This window comes from Podarcis pityusensis, assembly GCF_964106645.2.
Source record: "Podarcis pityusensis genome assembly, chromosome: 8".
Classification (NCBI taxonomy): domain Eukaryota; kingdom Metazoa; phylum Chordata; class Lepidosauria; order Squamata; family Lacertidae; genus Podarcis; species Podarcis pityusensis.
The window spans coordinates 180,328-204,323 of NC_138033.1; the positions used below are offsets into that span (position 1 = coordinate 180,328).

The window sequence follows — 23,996 nt, forward strand, 5'->3', positions numbered from 1 at the left end:
CTAATAGCGCTAATCCGTTAAACCGCTAATAGGGTTGCTTCGCAAGACGAAAAAACCGCTAGACGAAGACTCTCGCGGAACGGATTAATTTCGTCTTGCGAGGCACCACTGTAATTTGGAGCAAAACAGGAGTCAGTAGACCAGGGGTCAGCAAACCTTTTCAGCAGGGTGCTGGTCCACTGTTCCTCAGACCTTGTGGGGGGCCGGACTATATTTTGAAAAATAAAAATGAACCAATTTCTATGCCCCACAAATAACCCAGATATGCATTTTAAATAAAAGGACACATTCTACTCATGTAAAAACACACTGATTCCTGGAACGTCCATGGGCCGGATTTAGAAGGTGATTGGGCCTGATCCGGCCCCCAGGCCTTAGTTTGCCTACCCATGCAGTAGACCATGATCTTTATTGTTGCGCAACTAGTCCCCATGGGAGTAAGGAACCCTGAGCATGGAGGGACATCCTCTTTTAAACCTTCCCTCTTTCCCCCAGAATACACTTTGAGGGGCATCATTGATACATCATTACTACATCACTAGCATGTCACAAATGCTAGTATACCTGTATACAAGGGTATACAGAGGACGAGATGGTGGGACAGTGTTCTCGAAGCTACCAGCATGAGTTTGACCAAACTGCGGGAGGCAGCGGAAGACAGGAGGACCTGGCATGCTCTGGTCCAGGGGGTCACGAAGAGGCGGACACGACTAAACGACAACAACAACAACAACATACAAGGGTTATACCAGTTCAACATGAGGTCCCCTTATCAGACACCTTTCTCAACCTCTTAAGTCCCCATCACTGAAAGGACAATGAAACTCTTGACATCTCCTTGCCCTCAGGACTTGGCTGGAGATGGGCTTTCAGAACACCTGACTTGCTCAACTGTCTATTGTTGCCCCCTTGGTCACTTCCTGGGTGGGGGGCCATGTCTGTGCTTTCACGCTTGGGGAATTATGGCGGGATGCCCTGTTCCTGCTGCCTACAGTGACTTCCCGCTTCTTGGTTCATGGACGGAGGTGAAGCCCAAATTCACCTTTCTTTAAGGACCAAAATGGCGTTGGAATGAGGAGAGTCGCTTAAAGTATGGATTTTCTACGAACTTGAAAAGCTAGGTATCTTCCCTGACCTGTCAAGTTGAAAGGATACATTCAGGCATAATATTGGTAACATTGTAACAACTTTAAAGATGTGGGGGGGGGGCCTGTAATTTTCGTAACAAGAGCTGCAATTCCCAGCACCCTGATTCCACTACGGCTCCCGCGGTTCTTTCGGGGGGAGGGAGTCACGTGCCCCAGGTGAGTCTGCTCCCCCCCCGCCTCTCCAGGTGGAGGATCTGCGAGGCTCTTCCTAGAGGGCGGAGGAGGAATCCCAGCCAGGTGGGCGGGGTAGAAATAGATGATTATTATTATTATTATTATTATTATTAATCAACCAACCAACCAACCAACCACTACAACTCTTCTTCTTCTTTTCCCTGGCCTCTCCTGCATGTCTACTGGGAATTGGAGGATCCAGGCATTTTGTCTCCCGACGGCTCACAAACTCCATTAACAGCCAAACCAAATCTGCCCTTATTCTGTCTTCCGGGCCCAATGGAGACGCAGAGCAGGCGGGCGCTCGAGCCCGATGCCCAATCGAAGCCAAAGACGCCCCAGGCGAGGCGGCCAATAGCGAGCCGGGCCTATCAGCGGAGGCGACCGCCGTTTGTTTACGCCAAGGGCCCCGCCCCGAGGAACCTCACCCAACCGCTTGTCGGCGCGTGGCCAATGGCGAGAGAGGGAGGGCGGGCTCCCCCGCCACAGGGAGCCAATGCGGCGGCGAGGACGCGGTCCGGCCAAGAGGTTCTGGAGGAGGGCGGGGCCTCTGCGGCGGGAGGCGGGACTGGAGCCGCCCTGCGTCCAATGGCGTCGCGGCGGAGGCGGAGCAGCGCGCGGAAGCGGCCCTGAGCCCGGAAGGAGCCGGTCGCGGCGGCGAGGGGCGAGGGGCGAGGGGCGATGGCGGCGGCGGCGGCGAGGGGCGCGGGCGGCGGGGCGGAGCTCGTGCAGCTGAACGTGGGCGGCCGGAGGCGAGTGCGGGGGAGGGGGGGGGTCGGCGTCGCCATGGAGACGCCTGGCCACGCCCCCTCGAGGGCCAAGGCGCTAGTCCTCAGGGCCCCGCGCGGACCGGCCGCCGCTTTCCTGGGGGGCCGGGGGGGGGCGGGGACCTTCGGCCCGGCCTGCGCTCATGGCCCCTCCTCCTTTCTCTGCAGGTTCAGCACCTCCCGCCAGACCCTCACCTGGATCCCGGATTCCTTCTTTTCCAGGTGCCGGGGGGGGGGAGGGGAGGGGGAGGGGGGGAGAAGAGCCCCTTCGGTCGCCTTTGAGCATTTACACCCCTAATTATAAGAGTGGCTGGGGAAACCCAGCCAGATGGGCAGGGGATTATTTTTTATTATTATTATTATTATTATTATTATTATTTATACCCCGCCCATCCAGCTGGGTTTCCCCAGCCACTCTTGGAAGCACCCAACAGATTAAAAACAGAATAAAACATCAGTCATTAAAAACTTCCCTAAACATGTCTTCTAAAAGTCTGGTAGTTGTTGTTCTCTTTGACATCTGGTGGGAGGGCGTTCCACAGGGAGGGCGCCACTACTGAGAAGGCCCTCTGCCTGGTTCCCTGTAACTTGGCTTCTCGCAGGAAGGGAACCACCAGAAGGCCCTCGGAGCTGGACCTCAGTGTCCGGGCAGAACGATGGAGGTGGAGACGCTCCTTCAGGTCTACTGGACCGAGGCTGTTTAGGGTTTTCAAGGTCAGCGCCAACACTTTGAATTGTGCTCGGAAACGTACTGGGAGCCAATGTAGGTCTTTCAAGACTGGTGTTATGTGGTCTCGGCAGCTGCTCCCAGTCACCAGTCTAGCTGCCGCATTCTGGATTACTTGTAGTTTCCTGGTCACCTTCAAAGGTAGGCCCACGTAGAGTGCATTGCAGTAGTCCAAGCAGGAGATAACAAGAGCATGCACCACTCTGGCGAGACAGTCTGCGGGCAGGGAGGGTCTCATCCTGCGTACCAGATGGAGCTGCTAGACAGCTGCCCTGGACACAGAATGGACCTGTGCCTCCATGGACAGCTCTGAGTCCAGAATGACTCTGCGCACCTGCTCCTTCAGGGACACAGTTGCCCCATTCAGGACCAGGGTGTCCCCCACACCTGTTGTTGGAGGCTGCCTGTCTTCAGCATCGGGTCAGAAGGATGGGTCACAGGTATTACTTAAAAACTAATAAATTAAGGTGTAGCCCCATTGCAGGTATTTCTTGTCCTCTTGCTTGATGTGTGTGTTTGTGTAGCCCCACGTAGAGCACATGGCAGTAGTCCAAGTAGCCCCATCCGATTTGGTCCTTGAGGAAGGGGGAAGCCCAGGGACCCCCTGCCCAGGGAATGCTGGCTGGGCTGCAGGGCATCTCTCCCCTGGACTTGGAGGCCTCGTCAAGAATTTCGGGGGAGCGCCAAGCAGCCTCCCCCCGAGGGTTGTTGCTGGGAGGAGGCTCAGGATGCTCAGCCCCCAAGAGCCCCATTTCCTGCAGGGTTGCCTGCAGAGCTGCCTCTGAACAGCCGTGGGTCTCCATGGTGAGAGGAGAGGCCACATGTTCCGTGGCGACAGGGGAAGCCAGCCTGACTCGTCTGCCTGGGCCACCTTGAGCGCAGGCCTTCAGGGTGGCTCTGCCTCTCCAGCCTCGCTTGCCCTGATTCAGCAGCAGCCTCACCTGCATCCGTTTGACTTGCAGCCTCCTCAGCGGACGGATCTCCACCTTGAAGGATGAAACGGGGGCGGTGAGTGGCTCTGAGATCCTTTTCCTTGCTCTGTTCCTGGAGAGCGGGATGAGGGTGGCACAGAGGGTGGCAGGAGGGGTAGATAACCTGGTGCCCTCTTGGACTGCAGCTCCCATCATCCCTGACCCCCCTAGCAAGGGGCTGGTGGGAGCTGGAGTCCAATATAGAATTTTAAAGGTGGAAGGGACCCCAAAGGGTCATCTCATTCAGCCCCCTGCAATGCAGGAGTAGCAGCTAAATCATCTCTGATGGGTAGCCGTCCAGCTTCTGTTTAAAAACCTCCAAGGAAGGAAAGTCTGCCACCTTCCCAGGGAGTCTGTCCCTCTGCCAAATGTCTCTTGCCGTCAGAAAGATCTTCCTAATGTTTGGAGGCCCCATGTCCAAACTGTCTGTGCTGTGAGGAATTACGTGAAATGAACACCCAGCACATCTGCGGAATCACATCTGCCTAAATGGGGAGAATGAGACTTCTTCCCCAAGAGCTTCTCTGGGCTCCGTTCCTGTGGAGCATTTCTCAAGACGGATGAAAGCATAATGAAGTTTTGATTGGTGGACTTGGCACTACTACAGAACTCAATCTTTTAGTGTGGCAACACTTTGGAACTCCCTGCCTATTGACATCAGGCAAGCATGATGATTGTCTTTTTGGCACCTGCTAAAAACATTTTTGTTTAGACCAGCCTGTTCAGATGCTTAGAAAGTTCATGTGAGTTTTGATCTGTTTTTAGTCTGTTGTTAGATTCAGGTAGGTAGCCGTGTTGGTCTGACACAGTCGAAATAAATAAAATAAATAAATAAATGTCCAGTAGCACCTTAGTTGGTCTCTAAGGTGCTAGTGGACTTTTTTTTATTAATTCAGTCTATTGTTTTAACTTTTTGAATGTCTTAAATGATTGCTGCTCATTTTTCTCAGTGATGCTTTTATTATTTTATTTTTTGGAAAACTACTTTGAGGTTCTTTTGACAATCCATTGGTATATAAATGTTATGAAATAAATACATAAATTATAAGCTGACTTTGGCAGCAGGCCTCAATGGCAGCTGGGATGGTGCCCCCCCCCCCCTTTTCAGCACACAAACTGTGTTTTTCTGTCTGCTACTCTGGCCTTCACCCCCCTTCTCACATCAGACTCTGTGAGCAGCTTCTCTTCCCAGGGCTGCAGTCGCATTGCATGGCAGGAGAATCCCTTGGCTCGGCCTTTTTGGGACACACTGCAAGCTGCCTTGGTGCAAGTCTGCAGCCAAACACCCCCCTGTCTCTTTCCTCCTAGATCTTCATCGACCGAGACCCTGATATCTTTGCCCCCATCCTCAACTTCCTCCGGACCAAAGAGCTTGACATCAGGTACGGTAGGAAGACCTCAGCAGCCTCTCTAGGCTGGGCATGGAGCCGGGGGCTGGAGGGGGGGCTGTGTTGGTGCTCTGCTGTTCCATCACTTTCTTTTGAGATTCCTTGGGAGGCAGGTTGTGCCGGATCAGGTCCAGCATCCTTTTCTCACAGTGGCTGACCAGATTATTGGAGGCGAATTTTCCCTGGTGGCAGACGACAGAACCACGAGACTGATGTAAAATACTCAAACAAGAGTTTTATTACGGCTATACAAATAACAAACACAAAGGATGTAGATGTTCTCTTTCTCAGGCAGTTGCAAACTGCAACTTCTTCTCTCTTCATTCACATCACCAGCTGTGCCTAATTAGCCAGAAAACCACACCCAGAACTCATAGAAAAGGTCCTTAAAGTTATCTGCACCCTTATCCTTCGTGATGAATGATACTGAACACAGATGCCGGGAAAACCCACAAGTGAAATCTGAGCCCTCTCCTCCTCCATGAATTTGTCCAGTCCTCTTGTTAAGCCATCCAGGCTGGTGGCCATCCGTTCCGCAGTTTAACTCTGCTGCGTCAAGTAGGACTTCGTTTTCTCTGTCCTGAAACTCCCAGCCTTCAGCTTCACTGCATCTCCAAGAGTTCTAGAGTTAGGAGAGATGGAGAACAACTTCTCTGTCCCCACTTCTTCCAGGCCTCTGACATGCCACCTCTTTCTTGTCAATTCTCTAAACAAAAAATTCCGAATGCTTCAACCTTTCTTCCTAGCCCTCAGTTTCCCTCTGGCCTTTTTGGCGGATGGGGTGGGTGTCTTCCATGCAAACCTGGGGGGATGAGGCTCCCTGGTGACCTTTCTCTTTGTGCCCCCAGGAGGACCAACGTGTCACTGCTCCTGCACGAAGCGCAGTTCTACGGGATCACACCACTAGGTATGCGCAAAGGGGCATCCGACTTGCCTTGGCAGCACATGATTTGTTGTTGTTTTTGCAAAGTCTGGATTTTGGGGGTGGGTGGGGCTTGCACCATGTTGTGGTCCCAAATACTTGGTGCTTTGGTGATTTGTCTCTGCTCTCCCTGCTTTAGTTTTCTGGTCCAGCCCCCCCCCCCCCGCTGCACTCTGACCCACCTCCAGAGAGGCAGCAGGGCTGGGTGGGCGAGGGGCCTCAGTGCCCCCCAGGGTCAAAGGCCACGGTGGGCTGATCTGATCTTCTTCCTTGCTTCCCTTGTGTCTAGTGCGTCGCCTGCAGTTACGTGAGGAGCTGGAGCGCTCATCCTGCGGGAGTGTCCTTTTCAATGGCTACCTGCCGCCACCAGGTAGGAGGCAGGGCACACCTGGGGAAGGGAGGGGGGCTTTGCAGGACTTTGGGTTTACTTATTTATTCCATAAAATTTGCACACCACTTGATTGATCAGTAACCCTCAAAGCAGTTTGTCAAAGGATAAAGCAATGTTATCAGGCAAAATCTACAATACTTGGCCAACTCCCAAGAGACTGCGACCTACTCACAAAATTAAAAACTGGCAGTGAGCTTCTTTGGGGGGGAGAGCCAGTGATCTGTCAGTAGATCACGATCTACCTGTTGGACCTGCTTGCTTTAAAATATACTAAGCAGATTAAAACTTGCATGGACTTTCTAAGCACCTGGGCAGGCTTGTCTAAACAGCGAATGATTTTAGCAAGTGCCTGAAAGAGTGTCTGCCTGACGTCAAGGGGCAGGGAGTTCCAAAGTGCAGGTGCTGCCAGACTAAAAGATTGATTTCTTATAAACACAGAACAGGGATTATGTGGCACCTGTAAGTCGTGCCAGTTCTGCCAGTTTAAGTGGTCAGGTGGGCACAAGAGGGGTGAGGAGGTCCTGCAGGTAAACTTGCCCTAAGTGGTTAAGGGCTTTGCGTACTAATACTAACGCCTTGAGCAGCCCGTGGCAAATGGGCAGCCAGCGCTGACCTCTGAGCACCAAAGGCGGGATATGCTGGCCAGACCTCCCTCGTGCTGCAGTAATTTGGGCTGGGGGTGGAGGTTCCGGTGCCCATGACGAAGGCTGGGGTGGCTCTGCCTCCCCCCCACTTCGCCCTCTTGCTCAGCCATCCTCACCCCTCCTCCTCTCCTTCCCAGTCTTCCCTGCCAAACGGAGGAACCGTCACAGCGTCACGGGAGCACAGCTGGCGGCCCGCGCGGCGAACCTCTCGGAGCGGGGCCTGGTGCGCCGGAGCAACACCATGCCTCCCAACCTGGGGAACGCAGGGCTCCTGGGGCGGCTGCTGGAGGAGAGGGCCTCAGCCACAGGTACGTGCCACTCCGGGGAGATGGGGGAAGAAGGGGCAGGGGCTGCCAGCAGGAGGGAGTTTGGGTCTGGGTCTCAGATGCTGGAGGGGGGTCTCCCTTGCCCCACCCTCTCTGCTGTCAAACGGGGGCAACAACCAGGGAACTGCACACCTCCATGTTCCCACTTTCGGGGTCAGTGGTTCCCTGAGTGGGTGGCATGGTCCTGTGGGGGGCAGCGTGGTATAGTGGTAAAGAGCGGTAGACTCGTAATCTGGGGAACCGGGTTCGTGTCTCTGCTCCTCCACATGCAGCTGCTGGGTGACCTTGGGCCGGTCACATTTCTCTGAAGTCTCTCAGCCTCACTTCCCTCACAGAGTGTTTGCTGTGGGCAAGGAAGGGAAAGGAGATTGTGAGCCGCTTTGAGACTCCTTAGGGTACTGATAAAGTGGAATATCAAATCCAAACTCTTCTCCAAACTCTACAAGGTATATACGTGTTGATCTATCCCATATGGGGATAATCCCAGTGTCCTCTGTTGGCTGGAAGCCAACAGAGCATCTTTAGCTAAAAAACTGTTCCAACGATGAAGGAAGTCAAAAAGAGAGAGTGTGCTGCGTGCCTTGTCCTTTTGTTATCTGGACAGGTAAGGTCACACCCACCTCTAGTCACATGCAAAGGAAGTATGTCCCAGCCAGGAGGAAACAGGAGGTTTTTGACTGGCTGGACCAAACATCCCCTTGCATGTCCACTCTAGGAAAACAAGGAATGTTGTACTTGACTGCTACTTATGTATCACATCCCACATGCATCCCAAATGGGGCATATTTATCCCCTGGGATCTGACCAGGCGAGGCTGGGGAGCTGGCCTGTGGTGATCCCAGTTCCCCTTTTCCACTGGCCCCGGGTGCCAGAAGGGGGATGTCCCACAGGGGAACAGCCAGGAAGGGGAGGGGCCTTGCTCAGCGTCTCTCTTTGTGTCCACCTCTTTCCTCCAGGAGGGACGGGTGACCCTGGCGTGGTGCGTCTGGTGTGTGGGCACCACAACTGGATTGCGGTGGCCTTTGCTCAGTTCTTCGTCTGCTACCGGTGAGTGGCCCTCTTGGGCATGGGGAGGCAAACTAAGGCCCGGGGGTCAGATCCAGCCCAATCGCCTTCTCATTCCGGCCCACGGACGGTCCAGGTATCAGTGTGTTTTTACTTGAGTAGAATGTGCCCTTTTATTTAAAACACATCTCTGGGTTATTTGTGGGGCATAGGAATTTGTTCATTTCCCCCCCAAAATGTAGTCCGGCCCCCCACAAGGTCTGAGGGACAGTGGACCGCCCCATGCTGAAAAAGTTTGCTGACCCCTCTCTTGGGCCTCCCCAGCCCAGGGGTTCAGCTGGATGCTGTGGGGTCCAAGAGCCCCCTCCTGCCCAGCCCCCCCCCCCCCCCCCCCCGCTTCCTGACTGCTCTCTCTGTCCCCTAGGATGAAAGAGACGTCTGGCTGGCAGCTGGCTTTCTGCAGCCCCCGGCTAGACTGGGTCATTGAGCGGTTGGCGCTGAACGCCCGGGTGCTGGGGGGCTCCCTGGGGGACAGCGACAAGATGGTGGCGGCCGCCTCCTGCAGCGAGATCCTCCTCTGGGCCCTGCAGCCCGACGGGAACGGCACAGAGATTGGTGAGGCCTGGCAGCCCCTGCGGGGGTCGCTTCGGGGCGGGAAGAGGCAGCCTCCAGTTGGGGGAGCTCACAGGCCCTGCCCAGGGCCAAGTGGAATGGCCCCTCCGATGGGCACTTAGCTCCAGCCTGGGGGAGTTTCAGCCCCCCAGCCCTGCTGCCCCCTGGCATTGTCCCAGCCCCAAGCCCAGTGAGCGCCCAGTCCTGGCTGGGTCCAGCCACTGGATTAGATGTCTCCCCCCTCCAAGGCTGGATAGCGATATATCCTTTTAATATCATCTTCATTTAGACCATAACATGCTGTAAATTTTATGGAAATATGGACAGATAAATTGTAAACAGATCAGAACATTGGCAGGATTATTGTAATAACCTGCAGTTTCATAAGAGTATATATTTTAAGTAGATGGATAAAGGTTTCTGTTTGATTTATCCTCAGCTTTGCCTGGGGAGTGGGCATCAGGAAGGTGTTTGTCCTCTCATTGGTACATGAGAGGAAAGGAAACCCTGTCTCTTCGAAATTTCCTTTCTTGCAGTGCCTCTCTGTGTTGCTTCACATCCCACAAACACTGATCTCCCGTGAGACCTTTAAAAGGGGGCTGGGCGGGTCTGCTGGTGCCCCAAAGGCTACCCCTCCTGCCTCTGGAGGTTGGGGGGAGGCCCCCCTTGTGCCTTTCATGCCCCACCTTTGGACTTCCCCTTTGGCCCTCTTCTCCTGGTCTGATCCAATGGGAATGTTCCTCGGACTCTCTCTCTCTCCCTCTAGGTGTCTTCCACCTAGGAGTCCCCGTGGAGGGTCTGTTCTTCGTGGGCAGCCAGCTCATCGCCACCAGCCACACAGGGAAGATTGGCGTCTGGAACGCAGTCACCAAACACTGGCAGGTGGGCAGGCGGTCCAGCGCCCAGTCTCTGGGTGAAGGGTGGCAGGGGCTGCGGCTGCAGACGTCTTCTCCTGGAAGCCGCCTCCAGAGCTTGTCGGCAGCATCTGGTCAGGGGAGAAAAAGGTGGTAGGTGGGGGGGGTCTTGGGGTCTCGGCTCCTCTTGAGTACCATGTGCAGTTTCTGGGATGACCCTAAGCAGGTCAAGTCTTTTCCCCCCCAAAGTGTCTATTGATATATTTATTTTGTGAATTGTTTCCCATGGCTTCTCCTGTGGGAATGTTCAAGGTAGCAGGAGAGGATATATTGTTTATTAATATTCTTTCTAACTTGCGCAAGCGAGTTCCTTTACTTAGCAGAGTTACATTCCCCTTTTTACATGCACAGCAGATAGCCGGTTGCAGGCTCGTGTGAGCCTCTCACTATTATACAATTCAGTCTGTCTCAGATTGAATTGCACGTTCCTGGTAAGTTCCCTTGAATCCCTCTTAAAAGAATAAAGACGCCACAATCTTATTCAAAGTCAATAAGAGAAGTTTACTCACATCAGTTCACAGTTGGATCCCTGAAGGCAGTATTAGTTACAAATCTGTACATGTGGATCTATGCCATATAGGGGAATAATCCCAGTGCTTCTGCTAGCTGAGAGCCAGCAGAGCAGTCCTAGCTAGAAGCTGGTCAAACAAAGAAGGAAGTCAAGAAAAAGGAAGGGTGCTGCGTGACTTGTCCTTTTGTCGCCTGGACAGGTGAGGTCACGCGCACCTCTAGTCACGTGTAAAGGAAGGATGCTCCAGCCAGGAGGAAACAGGAAGTTTTGACTGGCAGAACCAAACATTCCCTCGCATGTCTTCTCTCGCATTACAAGGAATGTTGTACTTGACTGCCTCTCATGGATCACATCCCACATTTCCCTCACCTCATCCACAGCCTCACAGGTGCATCCACAGCCTCACAGGTGCATCATTGCGGCCGGCCTCCTCTGGCTTCCCATTTGCTGTCCTCAAAACAGCATCAGAGAATTGTAGAGTGGAAAGGGAGCCGAGGGCCACCCAGCCCAGCCCTCTGCAATGCAAGGATTGCAGCTAGAACACCCACGACAGAGGGCCACTCAACCTCTGTTTCAAGCCCGTCCCCTTCCCAGCTTGTCCGTCCCACTGTCCAATGGATCTTCCCAAAGTTTGTCCTAAGATTTAGTCTGAAACTCCTTTCTTGCAACTGGAAGCCATTGGTTCAGGTCCTGCTCCCTGGGGGAGCAAGAAACAAGCCCTTCAGATACTTGGAGAGGGCTATGAGCTGGCCGCCTGCCGCCTGTTCGCCTCCCAGATCTTTTTCTGACCGCTCTCCCCCTCCCTCCGGCCCCCACAGACTCAGGACATGGTCCCCATCAACAGCTACGACGCAGCCGGCTCCTTCTTGCTCCTGGGGTGCAACAACGGATCCATCTACTATGTAGGTGAGTGATGGGGAGGGGGCTCCTTGGCCCGGAGGTCTCCTCCAGCCCTTTCCAGGGCCAACGGGGAGCCCGTGCTTTCTGCGCGGAGGGAAAAGCGAGGGCCAGGCAGACAGGCCACCCAAACTCCACGTGGTTTCTCCTCTCTGCCGAGACCACAGAACACCGGTCTTGAAAGACCTACATTGGCTCCCAGGACGTTTCTGGGCACAATGCAAAGTGTTGGGGCTGATCTTGAAAGCCCTAAACAGCCTCAAAGGCCCAGTAGACCTGAAGGAGCGTCTCCACCCCCATCATCCAGCCTGGACACTGAGGTCCAGCTCCAAGGGCCTTCTGGCAGTTCCCTCCCTGCGAGAAGTGAGGTTACAGGGAACCAGGCAGAGGGCCTTCTCGGTGGCGGCACCCGCCCTGTGGAACATTCTCCCATCAATGTCAAAGAAATTAACAACTATCTGACTTTTAGAAATTACCTGAAGGCAGCCCTGTTTAGGGAAGTTTTTAATGACTGATGTTTTAATGTCTTTTTAATTTTTTGTTGGAAGCTGCCGAGAGTGGCTGGGGAAACCCAGCCAGATGGGTGAGGTATAAATAATACATTTTTATTATTGTCCTCTTAGATGTGCAGAAGTTCCCACTGCGCATGAAGGACAACGACCTTCTGGTGACGGAGCTCTATCGCGATCCCTCGGAGGATGCCATCACCGCCCTCAGTGTCTACCTGACGCCCAAGAGCAGTAAGGGGCTCTCCTCCTCCTCCTCCTCCCCGCCCCCCCCATCTCTGCCTTCAGAGCTGGGCAAGGGTGGTCTGAGCAGCTAGCCCTTCTGCCCCCTTCTCCTCTACTTGCTTCAGCAATGTAGCCCTCCCCGGGGGGCATCTAGTCCAGCCCCCTGCAATGCAAGATTCTCAGCTGGATCATGTATGACAGGTGCCCATCCAACCTCTGCTTAAAAACCTCCATGGAAGGAGGGGCCACCACCTCCCCTTCCCAAACAGCTCCAGCTGTCAGGAAGTTCTTCCTAATGTTTGGTCAGATTGGACCATGGAGCCCCTGGGGTTCCCTTCCAACTCTGCGATTCTGTGGCTCCATGACTCTGGAATCTCCTTTATTGCCTTTTGAATCTGTTGGTTTGTAATGACCAATTAGGTTCTTTTAATCTGTTTAGGTCTTTAACGTAGATGAGACCCAGTACACCCTAGGAAAGCACAAGTCAACCAGTATTGGTAATATTGCTTTATTGATTCATAAGTAATTCACCTGTCAAGACAAGGAATATGGACTCAACCAGACATCCATTCATACGCCTTTCATACTCACCACTCTTCACTCTTCTCTGAATTGATCAGGTTCAGTAAGAGCCACGGGGGACAGGGCTGTCAAATGTCTGGCACACAACTTAGGCTGGAGGGCTTTGCCATATATACACCTCATTGTTCATCTAATGCTTGGCATTACACAACTCCTTACTCCTTGCTTTTGGCATCTCACATCCTTGTCCTTGGCATCATCTCACAACTCTTATCTTACGAGCTCCGAGGTCCTTCTGGCGGTTCCCTCATTGCGAGGTTACAGGGAACCAGACAGAGGGCCTTCTCGGTGGTGGTGCCTGCCCTGTGGCATGCCCTCCCAAGGAAATAAGCAGCTATCGTATTTTTAAAAGACATCTGAAGGCAGCCCTGTTTAGGGAAGTTTTTAATATTTAATGCTGTATTGTTTTTAACACCCGATTGGGAGACGCCCAGAGTGGCTGGGGAGACTCAGCCAGATGGGCGGGGTATAAATAATAAATTATTATTATTATTATTATTATTATTATTATTATTATTAATAATAATAATAATAATAATACCTCAAAGGTCATGTTGTGTAGCCCATCTCCATGCCTCCTTGTATGTGCTGTTCTTGTACCGTTCCCAGCACACACTGTTTTTGCCAAAACATCACGATGTCTTCCGCATTCCATTAGCGCTTTTACAACACAGTTCATGGACAGTTCCCTGACAGTTCCAAGACTTGGCATCCATTTTGCGGTGTTCTTTAGGCCCATACAAACCATACCGTTCGTCCCAGGTTCGAGTCCTGCCCTCCGGAGATGGAGGATACAATCTTGTTCTGTGTACAGCCCTTCAGATATTTGAAGATGGCTCTCCTGTCATCTCTCAGTCTCCCCTTTCCCTGGCTAAGCATCCCCAGCACCCTTAGCTGTTCCTCTAAAGGCTCCCCAGCCCTCCCTGCATTGTGTCCCGAAGAGGACCCGGGTCTCCTGCCCCACTCCATCCAGCAAAGCCCCCCAGGCGCAGCCTGGTGGGGATCCCCCTCCAGGTCCCCATCACCCAGGGGCCTCAGTGAGCCATGAAGTTTGGGTGACCCCGGGGGCGCTTCTGTGTCTCCCAGGCAACAGCGGCAACTGGATAGAGATAGCCTACGGCACCAGCTCCGGCACGGTCCGCGTCATCGTCCAGCACCCGGAGACGGTCAGCTCGGGGCCCCAGCTCTTCCAGACCTTTGCCGTCCACCGCAGCCCCGTCACCAAGGTGATGCTCTCTGAAAGACACCTCATCTCAGGTACCGGGGAGGGGAGAGGGCGGCCGGGGGGGTCTGGCAGCCGAAACGGTCGAGGGGAGGAGGAAAGGTGGCTGCTTAGCTTAGGGAAAAGGAGAGGAAGAGGCAAGCCGATGGAAGGGTCTAAAACAGGGCTTGTCAAGGTTTGCCGGCCAGGGGCCGGATCATTCCCAAAGAGATTGTCCATGGGCCAGACTGGCGCAGTGCAACGCTGGAAATCGCGTCTGCACATGCCCAGACTCCGGAAATTGCGCCTGAGCAGGCGCAATTTATGGCGTCTGGACATGCGCAGATGTGACTTTTGGTATCTTGCCCCCCCCCTCCGGCCCTAGGAGTCCTCATAAGGGAGCTGGTCCTGGAGGAAGAACTGAGGGGAGAGATTCCGTCAGGCAAGGCCTCTTTCCACCTGCCTTGCTCTACTCTCTGCTTCTCAATGTGTATTGTATTGTTTTACGTACTGTAGTTTGCCGTTGTTTTATTGATTATAGTTTAGATATTATTGTAACTGTTGAGTGGATTTCTGTTTAACTTTTATATGTTGATGTATTTATTTTATACTATTCTAATTGATTGTTGAATGTTACTTTTTTGATGTAGGCTGCCTATTTCAAAGTTATGTTTTATGATCACATTTTTGTATTGCATTAGATTGTTAGATGTACGTTTTTTGTTTTTTTCAGCGTGTATACCACCTTGAGTATTGTAAGATAGAAAGGCGGTATACAAATTTAAAAGGATGGTGGTGATGGTATCTGCGCATGTGCAGATGTGATTTCAGGCGTTGCTCGGCGACTCCCTGCACTGGTTTAGCACAGCACATGGGGGACTCGCTGAGTGGGCGGCTCAGTTTGGGGGCAGCTCAGGAGCCAGTAAAATGGTCTTTGTGGACCACATCTGGCCCATGGGCCACACGTTGCTGCCCCCTGCTCCTTCCCCCACGCCTCTCCTCTCTCCTCCCCAGTCTGCGCTGACAACAACCACGTCCGCACATGGACCGTGACCCGCTTCCGCGGCATGATCTCCACGCAGCCCGGCTCCACTCCGCTGGCCTCCTTCAAGATCCTCGCCCTGGAGTCGGTGGACGGGCACGGGGGCTGCAGCGCCGGCACCGACATTGGCAAGTGGGGGCTGGCTGGGGGGAGGGAGGGTTGGGCCCCCCAAGGGAGCTCCCCGCCATTGCCTTGCCAGGCCTGTGACCCCCCCCTTCTCTCTTGCAGGCCCCTTTGGGGAGCGGGACGACCAGCAAGTCTTCCTCCAGAGGGTGGTGCCAGACGCCAGCAAGCTCTACGTGCGACTCTCCTCCACCGGCAAGAGGTGGGTCAGGGGAAGCCCTCCTTGGTGCAGCAGCAGCGCGGAGATAACCTGCGGAACTCCCTCCCGCAGGAGGCAGAGACCAAGCAGGGTGGCTTGGGAAGAGGGCTGGACAGATTCACCGAGGAGGAGAGGGCTATCGAGGGCCACTTGCTAGGACGGCTCTGTTCTGCCCTCCACGGTCGGAGGCAGGGATGCTTCTGAATCGCTGTTGCTGCAAACCGCAGGAGGGGAGAGGGGTACTCGTGCTCAGATCCCATGAGACTGGGGGATCCCATGAGTACTGTTTTGGGGGAACAGGATGTGGGCGGGTGCGGGGGACTCCCTGGTCCTGAATGGGGTAACTGTGCCCCTGAAGGACCAGGTGCGCAGCCTGGGAGCCATTTTGGACTCACTGCTGTCCATGAAGGCGAAGATCCATTCTGTGTCCAGGGCAGCTGTCTCCCAGCTCCATCTGGTAAGCAGGTTGAGACCCTCCCTGCCCATAGACTGTCTGGCCAGAGTGGTGCATGCTCTGGTTATCTCCCGCTTGGACTGCTGCCATGCGCTTTACGGGGGTTACCTTTGAAGGTGACCCGGAAACTGCAACTAGTCCAGAATGTGGTAGCCAGACTGGGGACTGGGAGCAGCTGAGACAACATAACACCTGTCTTGAAAGACCTACGTTGGCTCCCAGTACGTTTCCGAGCACAATTCAAAGTGTTGTTGCTGACCTTTAAAGCCCTAAACGGCCTCGGTCCAGTATACCTGAAGGAGCGTCTCCACCTCCATCGTTCTGCCCGGACACTGAGGTCCAGCTCCGAGGGCCTTCTGGCAGTTCCCTCACTGTGAGAAGCCAAGTTACAGGGAACCAGGCAGAGGGCCTTCTCGGTGGTGGTGCCTGCCCTGTGGAGCGCCCTCCCATCAGATGTTGAGGAAATAAGCAACCATCTGACTTTTAGAAGACATCTGAAGGCAGCCCTGTTTAGGGAAGTTTTTAATGTTTGATGAAGTATTGTGTTTTAATGTTTGGTTGGGAGCTGCCCAGTGTGTCTGCGGAAACCCAGCCAGATGAGCGGGGTATAAATTATTATTATTATTATTATTATTATTATTATTATTATTATTATGGTCCTCTGGTTGGTCTCTGTGAAAACAGGGTGCTGGCCTACATGAGCCAGCCTCTTTCTCTGTTCTTATGGAGCCTCCAGGTCCAGAAGCAGTCTACATGTATTCCCAGCTTCTCAGGGGTGTTTGGAGGCTGGACTGGATGGGCCCCCTTTGTCCCTGACCCCTTCTTTCTTCTCCCCCCTGCCCTCCGCAGGATCTGCGAGGTGCGCTCTGTCGACGGGTCCCCCATCACGGCCTTCGCGGTGCAAGAGTGCGAGGGCTCCAGTCGCATCAGCTCCCGCCCCCGCCGCTACCTCTTCACCGGCCACACCAATGGCAGCCTGCAGATGTGGGACCTCACCACCGCCATGGAGGTGGTGGGCCAGCCGGCAGGTGAGCCAGGCAGGGCGGGGGGCAGCGGGGCTGGTCGTCCCCCCACAGGAGGTCCCAGGTGCTGCCTTGGTGCCTGTCACGTGGGGAGGAATCAACTGAAGAGCCATGTGGGGGTCTGGAGGCCGGGTTCTGCCAGGCAGCGCAGGGCACTTCTGGCCCTCTCTCGCTTCCTCTCTGGGCTGGGGCTTTTCTCGTAGAGTTTGAAGAGCCCCCCAGGGGTCATCTGTCCCAACCCCTTGCAATGCAAGGAGCACAGCTCTAGAATCCCTGACAGGCGGCCACCCAACTTCCAAGGAGAGTCCACCACGCCCGGGGTGCACACGCCCCCGGAATGGGACAGACCTCTCTGGGCATCTTCCTGATGAAGCGCAGCCCGGGACATTCACATATCAGTCCTGGTGCGCCCCAGCGACGCATCTCAAAAGACATGCGCATGCTCCCTCAGCAGAGTATGGCAGAAACAAACGTGGAGAGTAAATGTAGCATTCTAAGGGATTTATTAAGCAACATATACAAGACAGGGCGTTCTCTCACTTCCCCAAGAGGGAGAGAATGAAGAAAAGTACAAAAGGACAGCACAGCGGAAGAGAGATAAGACTGACTTCCGTTCTCACACTTTCCAAGCCTAGAAAGTATACACAGACGTGATGTAACAATCACACATCCAGCAACGGAGGAGTGAAACTCTAACACTCCCAAGATCACAGTCATGTAATTGTCTTCTCTGGCAATCCCTCATAGCCAAGTAAGATGGTCTTCCATGAACACGGCCTTAACAGTGAGTCCGTAAGTGACTGTGGAGGCCAATTCTGGATCCACACGTCCTTCCACAGTGGGGACATTGGTTTCCGGGCAGGAGCTGATCACTGTGTGGATTTGCCAAGCGTGGCTTCCTCTTCGCACGGTTCTCCCTTATGTCCTGAGTTCGAGTGTCTTCAAAGCCCACGACACCTTTGGTCAAGGCTGTTCTCCAACTGGAGCACTCGCAGGCCAGTGTTTCCCAATTGTTGGTCTTTATACTACATTTTTAAAGATTTGCCTTGAGTGAGTCTTTAAACCTCTTTTGTTGACCACCAGCATTACGCTTTCCATTTTTAAGTTCGGAATAGAGTAGTTGCTTTGGAATACAATAATCAGGCATCTGCACAACATGACCAGTCCAACAAAGTTGGATGTTGTAGAGTTGAAAGGGACCCCCAAGGCAAGGGTCGTCTTGTTCTGCCCCCTGCAGTGGAGAAATCTCCACTCAAGCGACAAGGACAGATGACCGTCCAACCTCTGCCACCACTTTCTGAGGGAGCCTGTTCCACCGTCAAACTTCTCTTTCCCTCAGAAAGTTCTTTCTGATGTTGAACCGGAATCTCCTTCCCTGTGACTTGAAACCACGGGTTCGAGTCCTCCCCTCCAGAGCAGGAGGAAACCAGCTTGTTCCCTCTTCCGTGGGGATCTCCTCTCAGTCTCCTCTTTTCCAGGCTAAACCCACCCACCTGCTTCAGCCGTTCCTCCCCAGGGTTACTTTCCTGCAATGGCTGTGCCACACACCAGCCCCTGGCACAGTCAGGCTGATCACTTGCTGGGCCAATAAAGTCCTCCTGCCATCTCTCTCCCCCCCCCCCTTTTCCTGCCTTCCTCAGACGCAGGGGGTCTCTCGGAGGAGGAACTTCTGCAGGAACTGGAGCAGTGTGACTTGGCTCTCTCCCACTCCCTCGAGGCCCCCCCGGCCAGGCCTTTGGCTCCCCCCAGCGCTCCTTGGACCGCCAGCACCAGGTAGAGATTGGCACTCTGCGTGGAGGGAGGGCGGAGAAAGCCGACCCCCAGCCCAGCCTCCTTGCCGAGGGCTCACAATTCCAGGCTAGCGGCTCTTCCCGAGGGGCAGTGGAGGGCAGCTGCACCCCCATGGGTCACTCGCTCTGTGTGGCATCTTCCTGAGCAAGGCATACCGGAGGCAGCGGCAGCCAACAGCCTGGTGGCTTCGAAACAGGGCGGCACAAATTCATGGAGGGGGAGAGGGCAAAGGATGGCTGGCTGTGCTGGGCCTCTTCCGACTGCTGGTTGCTGGAAACCTCAGGAGGGAAGGGGGCTCTTGTGTTCAGGTTTCCCTTAATGGGCATCTGGTGGGCAGAGACATACCCCTTGCACCCTTGGCAGGGAGATGTCTCGGTGCCTCTGAAGCCAGGAGAGACCATGGAGAGGAAACGCAACCAGTTTGCTTTGGGTGGCCTTGGCCAGCCTGACCACCCCCTTGGTGTGCCCCTGCTTGCTGGCCACGGGGAGCACAGGATGCTGGACCTGAGGGCCTCCCCTTGGCCTCATCCAGCTGCCAGGCTCTTCCTATGGAGGCTTCTTGTGATAGCAGATCCTCCCTGCCCAGGAACAGTCTACCTCTGAATACCAGATAATGGGGAACATTAGGGGAATACGTTCGCACTCGGGTCCTGTTTGGGGGTTTCTCTTGGAGGTGTCTGGTTGTGAGAAGAGGCGGCTGGGCAAGATGGGCCCTCGGCTTGATCCTGCAGCCAGGCCCTTCTTGCGCCCTCCTGGCCCTCCCTCAGGGGACTCTGGCCTTCATGGGCGCAGATTATATCTATATAAGGTTCATTAAATTTTTCAAATATTTTCACAATAACCTTCAAATCAAATAATTACTGGTATATTATTTCGTAAGTTGACTTCCCACCCTCACTTCCACTGTGTTTATCCTCAAATCTTTTTTACTGCATTATTTATTACAATTATTTTGTCGTTTTTCTTCCGCTGCTTTTATCTCAATTCCTGCCCGTGATTTCATTTGGCAGTAATGTTTTTTCAAGATAGTCCACAAAAGGCCTCCATTCTTCTATAAAATGTTCCTCACTTTGTTCTCTTCATTTCACTCTCAGCTTTGCCATCTCTGCAGAGTCCGTTACTTTCAGAAGCCGCTCTTCCTTCGGTGCAACCTTTTCTTCTTTCCATTTCTGCACATGCAATATTCCAGCTGCTGTTGCCACATACAGAAATAGTTTCGTCCTCTTCTTCGGAGCTTCTGCTCTTTGGGGAGCAGCCCATTTTAACGTCTTCTTCCTGTCATTCCAGAGCATTCCTCATAATCTGCCTTTGCTTCTTCTTCTTCTTCCCCAGCAGCCTCCAGTGCCAAGACTCGGACGGCCCCCGGGACAAGGCGGCCAGGGGCTCCCTGGCCCCCGCCTGCCGCTTCGGCCGCGAGAACCCGCCCCCCCTGGACTCCCCCCACCTGCAGCGCGGAGACCCAGACAGCCGGCGCCTGAGCGGGAACTTTGTGGAGCGCTGCCAGGAACTTGCCCGCACCTCTGGGCTGGCCCAGCCGGACCCCCGGTGGGTCCCCAGGGAGCAGCAGGGGGCCAAGGCCAGGCGTGGCGGCGGGGGCCCTGCTGGCGGCGGGGCCACGGTGGCCCCGAGACCTCCCAGCCCAAGCCCCTCACCCGGCGAGCCCCCCCTCCCGCTGGCCCCGTCCAAAGTGCGGCTCAGTGAGACCTCCTTCTGACCCTCCCCAAAAGGAGGCATCACTCCGACCAAAGACCCTCGTGCAGCCGGGGGGGGGGGCAGCCTTTGCTTCCGGCCTCCTGCGCCGCCGTGGGGAGGAGCGCAGGGCTGGCCTCTGAGCCCTCCTCTTCCTCTTGCCCCCCCCAAACGCTTGCACCTCCCTCCCCAAGTGACTTCCAGTCCTCTCAGGGTCTCCTTGCCCCCTTCTCCCCCGGCGCTGGGCGCTTTTCTCCCCAGCGAGGGATTTTGCACAGGTCTGCAGCAGCATCCATGGGGGGACCCTTCTCCTCCTCCGTGGGGAAGGCCCAGGGGGTGGGAGGGTGGCTGTTGTCTCCCCCCCCCCCGCCCCCCACTGACAAGCCAAAGCTCAATAATGCCTCTCTTTTTTGTATCAGTCTGAGACTGGCTATGGAATAAAATATGGAAGGCTGCCTCTGTGAGTGTCTTGGGGGGGGGCTGGAGAAAGGAAGAAGAAATAAAAGAAAAAGAAGGAATTCCACCTTCAAAATACCTCCTTCTTTATTGTTACATTCATAGCAGGAAAGGGCCTTCTCGGTGGTGGCACCCGCCCACCAGATGTCAAGGAAATAAACAACTATCTGACTTCTAGAAGACATCTGAAGACAGCCCTGTTTAGGGAAGTTCTTATGTTGGATGTTTTATCATGTTTTTAATATTCTGTTGGGAGCCGCCCAGAGTGGCTGAGGAGGCCCAGCCAGATGGGCGGAGTATAAGCAATAAATTATTATCCTTATTTTATTACACCCCACCTTTTCCTCCAAGGGGGCACACGTGGTTCTCTCCCCCTCCTCCTTCAATCCCCACTTCAACCCTGCAAGGCAGGCCAGGCTGAGACAGACGGCAGCTGCCCCCCAAGGTCATCCAGGTGTTTGGCTGAAGGGCTAGATTTGAACCCTGGTCCCCCAAGGGCCTAGCCTGGCACACTAACAGCCTGTGCGGTGGGGATGGAGGAACAAGCCCCGTGGCCGCCTGTGGAGCTGCTGTGATGTCACAGAAGCACGGAGGCCTTGGCTTCAGCATGTTGAGCTGGGCATGTGCGAGTCTTAGACATGTGGGGCAGGATGAGAGGGGCAGAAGGACACTCAGAGCTGAATGGGGTGTCTGGAGTGGGAGAGAGCACAAGCCCCTGCAGGGTTAGCGGGGAAGTCCAGGGAGACAAGGCTGAAGGCCTCCTTCACACAGTGCAGGGAGGGATGGATGGATGGATGATGAATGAATGAATCTTTGTGTCAGCCATCGGCTATAGCAATAAAACAATAATACGATATACAAAGAATAGAAATAGAAAGTCAGTAATATCAAATACATTTGGGGGTTTTGAAGCAGCAGTCAAATAGTGGATCTTACTCTGATTGCCCCAGCTAAAAACCTTGCAGCCTTTGTTGTCACCTGCTCATCTTGATCTGCCAAGAGAAGGGACACTGGGGCAGTGGCTGGGCGACCCAGAGTGGACAATAAAAGAGGGGTGATAATCTCATTCCTCATGCGAAAGGCTGGGCTGGATGAATCCCAAGCCGGAATTAAGATTGCCGGAAGAAATATCAACAACCTCAGATATGCAGATGACACAACCTTGATGGCAGAAAGTGAGGAGGAATTAAATAACCTTTTAATGAGGGTGAAAGAGGAGAGCACAAAATATGGTCTGAAGCTCAACATCAAAAAACGAAGATCATGGCCACTGGGCCCATCACCTCCTGGCAAATAGAAGGGGAAGAAATGGAGGCAGTGAAATATTTTACGTTCTTGGGCTCCATGATCACTGCAGATAGTGACAGCAGCCACGAAATTAAAAGACGCCTGCTTCTTGGGAGAAGGGCAATGACAGGCCTAGACAGCATCTTGAGAAGTAGAGATGTCACCTTGCCAACAAAGGTCCGTATAGTTAAAGCTCTGGTTTTCCCAGGAGTGATGTATGGAAGTGAGAGCTGGACCATCAAGAAGGCTGATCGCCGAAGAATGGATGCTTTTGAATTCTGGTGCTGGAGGAGACTCTTGAGAGTCCCATGGACTGCAAGAAGATCAAACCTCTCCATTCTGAAGGAAATCAGCCCTGAGTGCTCACTGGAAGGACAGATCCTGAAGCTGAGGCTCCAAGACTTTGGCCTCCTCATGAGAAGAGAAGACTCGCTGGAAAAGACCCTGATGTTGGGAAAGATGGAGGGCACAAGGAGAAGGGGACGACAGAGGATGAGATGGTGGGACAGTGTTCTCAAAGCTACCAGCATGAGGTTGACCAAACTGCGGGAGGCAGTGCAAGACAGGAGTGCCTGGCGTGCTCTGGTCCAGGGGGTCACGAAGAGGCGGACACGACTAAACAACAACAATCTCATTCCTCAAGTCTTTATCAAGAGTGGAAGCCAGAAGGGCCACCGATTTGGACAGGGACATAAGCGTTTTTCGTGTGGAATCTGTTGGAATCGTCCCTCCAGTACAGCTGAGGGCAATACATTAAATCTTGTGAGAGTAAAAGTGTGTCTATATTTTAGAATTGCTCAGTTATGCAGATAGGGTGCCAGAGTGTCAAAATGGGAGGTGAAAAATAGCCACACCATGGGCAGAATTTCCAGATTGTGGCCAAGCTGTTCTGTCACTCGAGATCATTTAAAGGTAAAAGTGCCCCTGACTGTTAGGTCCAGTCGTGGCCGACTCGGGTTGCAGCGCTCTTCTTGCTTTATAGGCCGAGGGAGCCGGCGTACAGCTTCCGGGTCATGTGGCCAGCAGGACTAAGCTGCTTCTGGCGAACCAGAGCAGCACACGGAAACACCATTTACCTCCCCGCCAGAGTGGTACCTATTTATCTACTTGTGCTTTCAGTGTCATTTAGGCACTGACAAATTCGACTGTTTGCTTTACTAAAACCCAAAGTGAGTAGCTGTTGTGGTGTATCTGTTTCAGTGTATCTGAAGAAGTGTGCTTGCACACGAAAGCTCATACCAAGAACTAACTTAGTTGGTCTTAAAGGTGCTACTGGAAGGATTTTTTTATTTTCACAACAGTGAAGTTTTTGATAGACATTTTTAGTCCAGGTGCTCTTGCATGGTTAAACTGTGGAACTGTCTCCCACTGGAGGCAGTGAGGTCTGTCAGCCTGGATGGCTTTGAAAGAGGATTAGATAAATCCTGGAGGCTGAGCCGGTCCCTGGCAGGCTCTGCCTCCGCAGCTAGGCTTCCCAATCGGGCCAGTTGCTGGAGTCTGCAAGAGGAGGAGGGGGCGCTTGGGCCTGGGGGTTTCCCATGGGGGCTGCCTGGTGGGCCAGGGGGGAAATGGCTCGGGGTAGATGAGCCCCTCACTCTCTTCGGAGGGGGGTTTCCTTCCCAGACAGCTGCCGCGCGCTCTTCCATCACATTTCAGTGCAATTGGGGAAGCCCAGACCTTCCTTGCCCATCCTGCCTGCTTTGCGTGATGCTGAGCCCGGGAGGATGGGGGGGGGCATGCGAAGAGACCGGTATATTCCCCCCCCCCCGGCCCCGCTTCCGTGCGAGAGGGGCGCCTGCCTCGGAGCCGGGGCGGGCGGGGGGCTGCACAGCCGAGGGCGAGCAGGGGACCCCTTCTCCCAGCCCCCCCCCGACCAAGAAGACCGACTGGCTTATGTAAGCGTCTGCCTGTGAGTCAGCCTCGCCGCCGCCGCCGCCGCTGCTCCTGTCCCCACCCTGCTGCACCCCCTAGGCGCCGCTCCCTCCCCACCTCGGAGGCTTATGTAATGCCGGCAGAATGGCC

At 54.1% G+C, this 23,996-nt stretch overlaps 1 protein-coding gene across 2 annotated transcripts; it reads left to right on the forward strand.

Annotated features, from left to right (window-relative positions):
* The first annotated feature begins 1,998 nt into the window (after positions 1-1,998).
* Positions 1,999-21,019, forward strand: SHKBP1 (SH3KBP1 binding protein 1). 2 transcript variants are annotated; one of them, XM_081018736.1, is made up of 18 exons: positions 1,999-2,074; positions 2,258-2,311; positions 3,779-3,824; positions 5,096-5,169; positions 6,024-6,082; positions 6,387-6,467; positions 7,270-7,440; positions 8,415-8,505; positions 8,888-9,078; positions 9,842-9,957; positions 11,319-11,406; positions 12,021-12,137; positions 13,797-13,967; positions 14,926-15,081; positions 15,182-15,278; positions 16,579-16,757; positions 18,392-18,524; positions 19,875-21,019. In XM_081018736.1, exons 1-18 carry the CDS (start codon positions 2,004-2,006, stop codon positions 20,254-20,256), a joined length of 2,277 nt encoding a protein of 758 aa, XP_080874862.1. In that variant the 5' UTR covers positions 1,999-2,003; the 3' UTR covers positions 20,257-21,019. The 2 variants fall into 2 exon arrangements, with proteins under 2 accessions (XP_080874862.1, XP_080874863.1); XM_081018737.1 differs by having other exon boundaries at positions 19,878-21,019.
* The last annotated feature ends 2,977 nt before the right edge of the window (positions 21,020-23,996 follow it).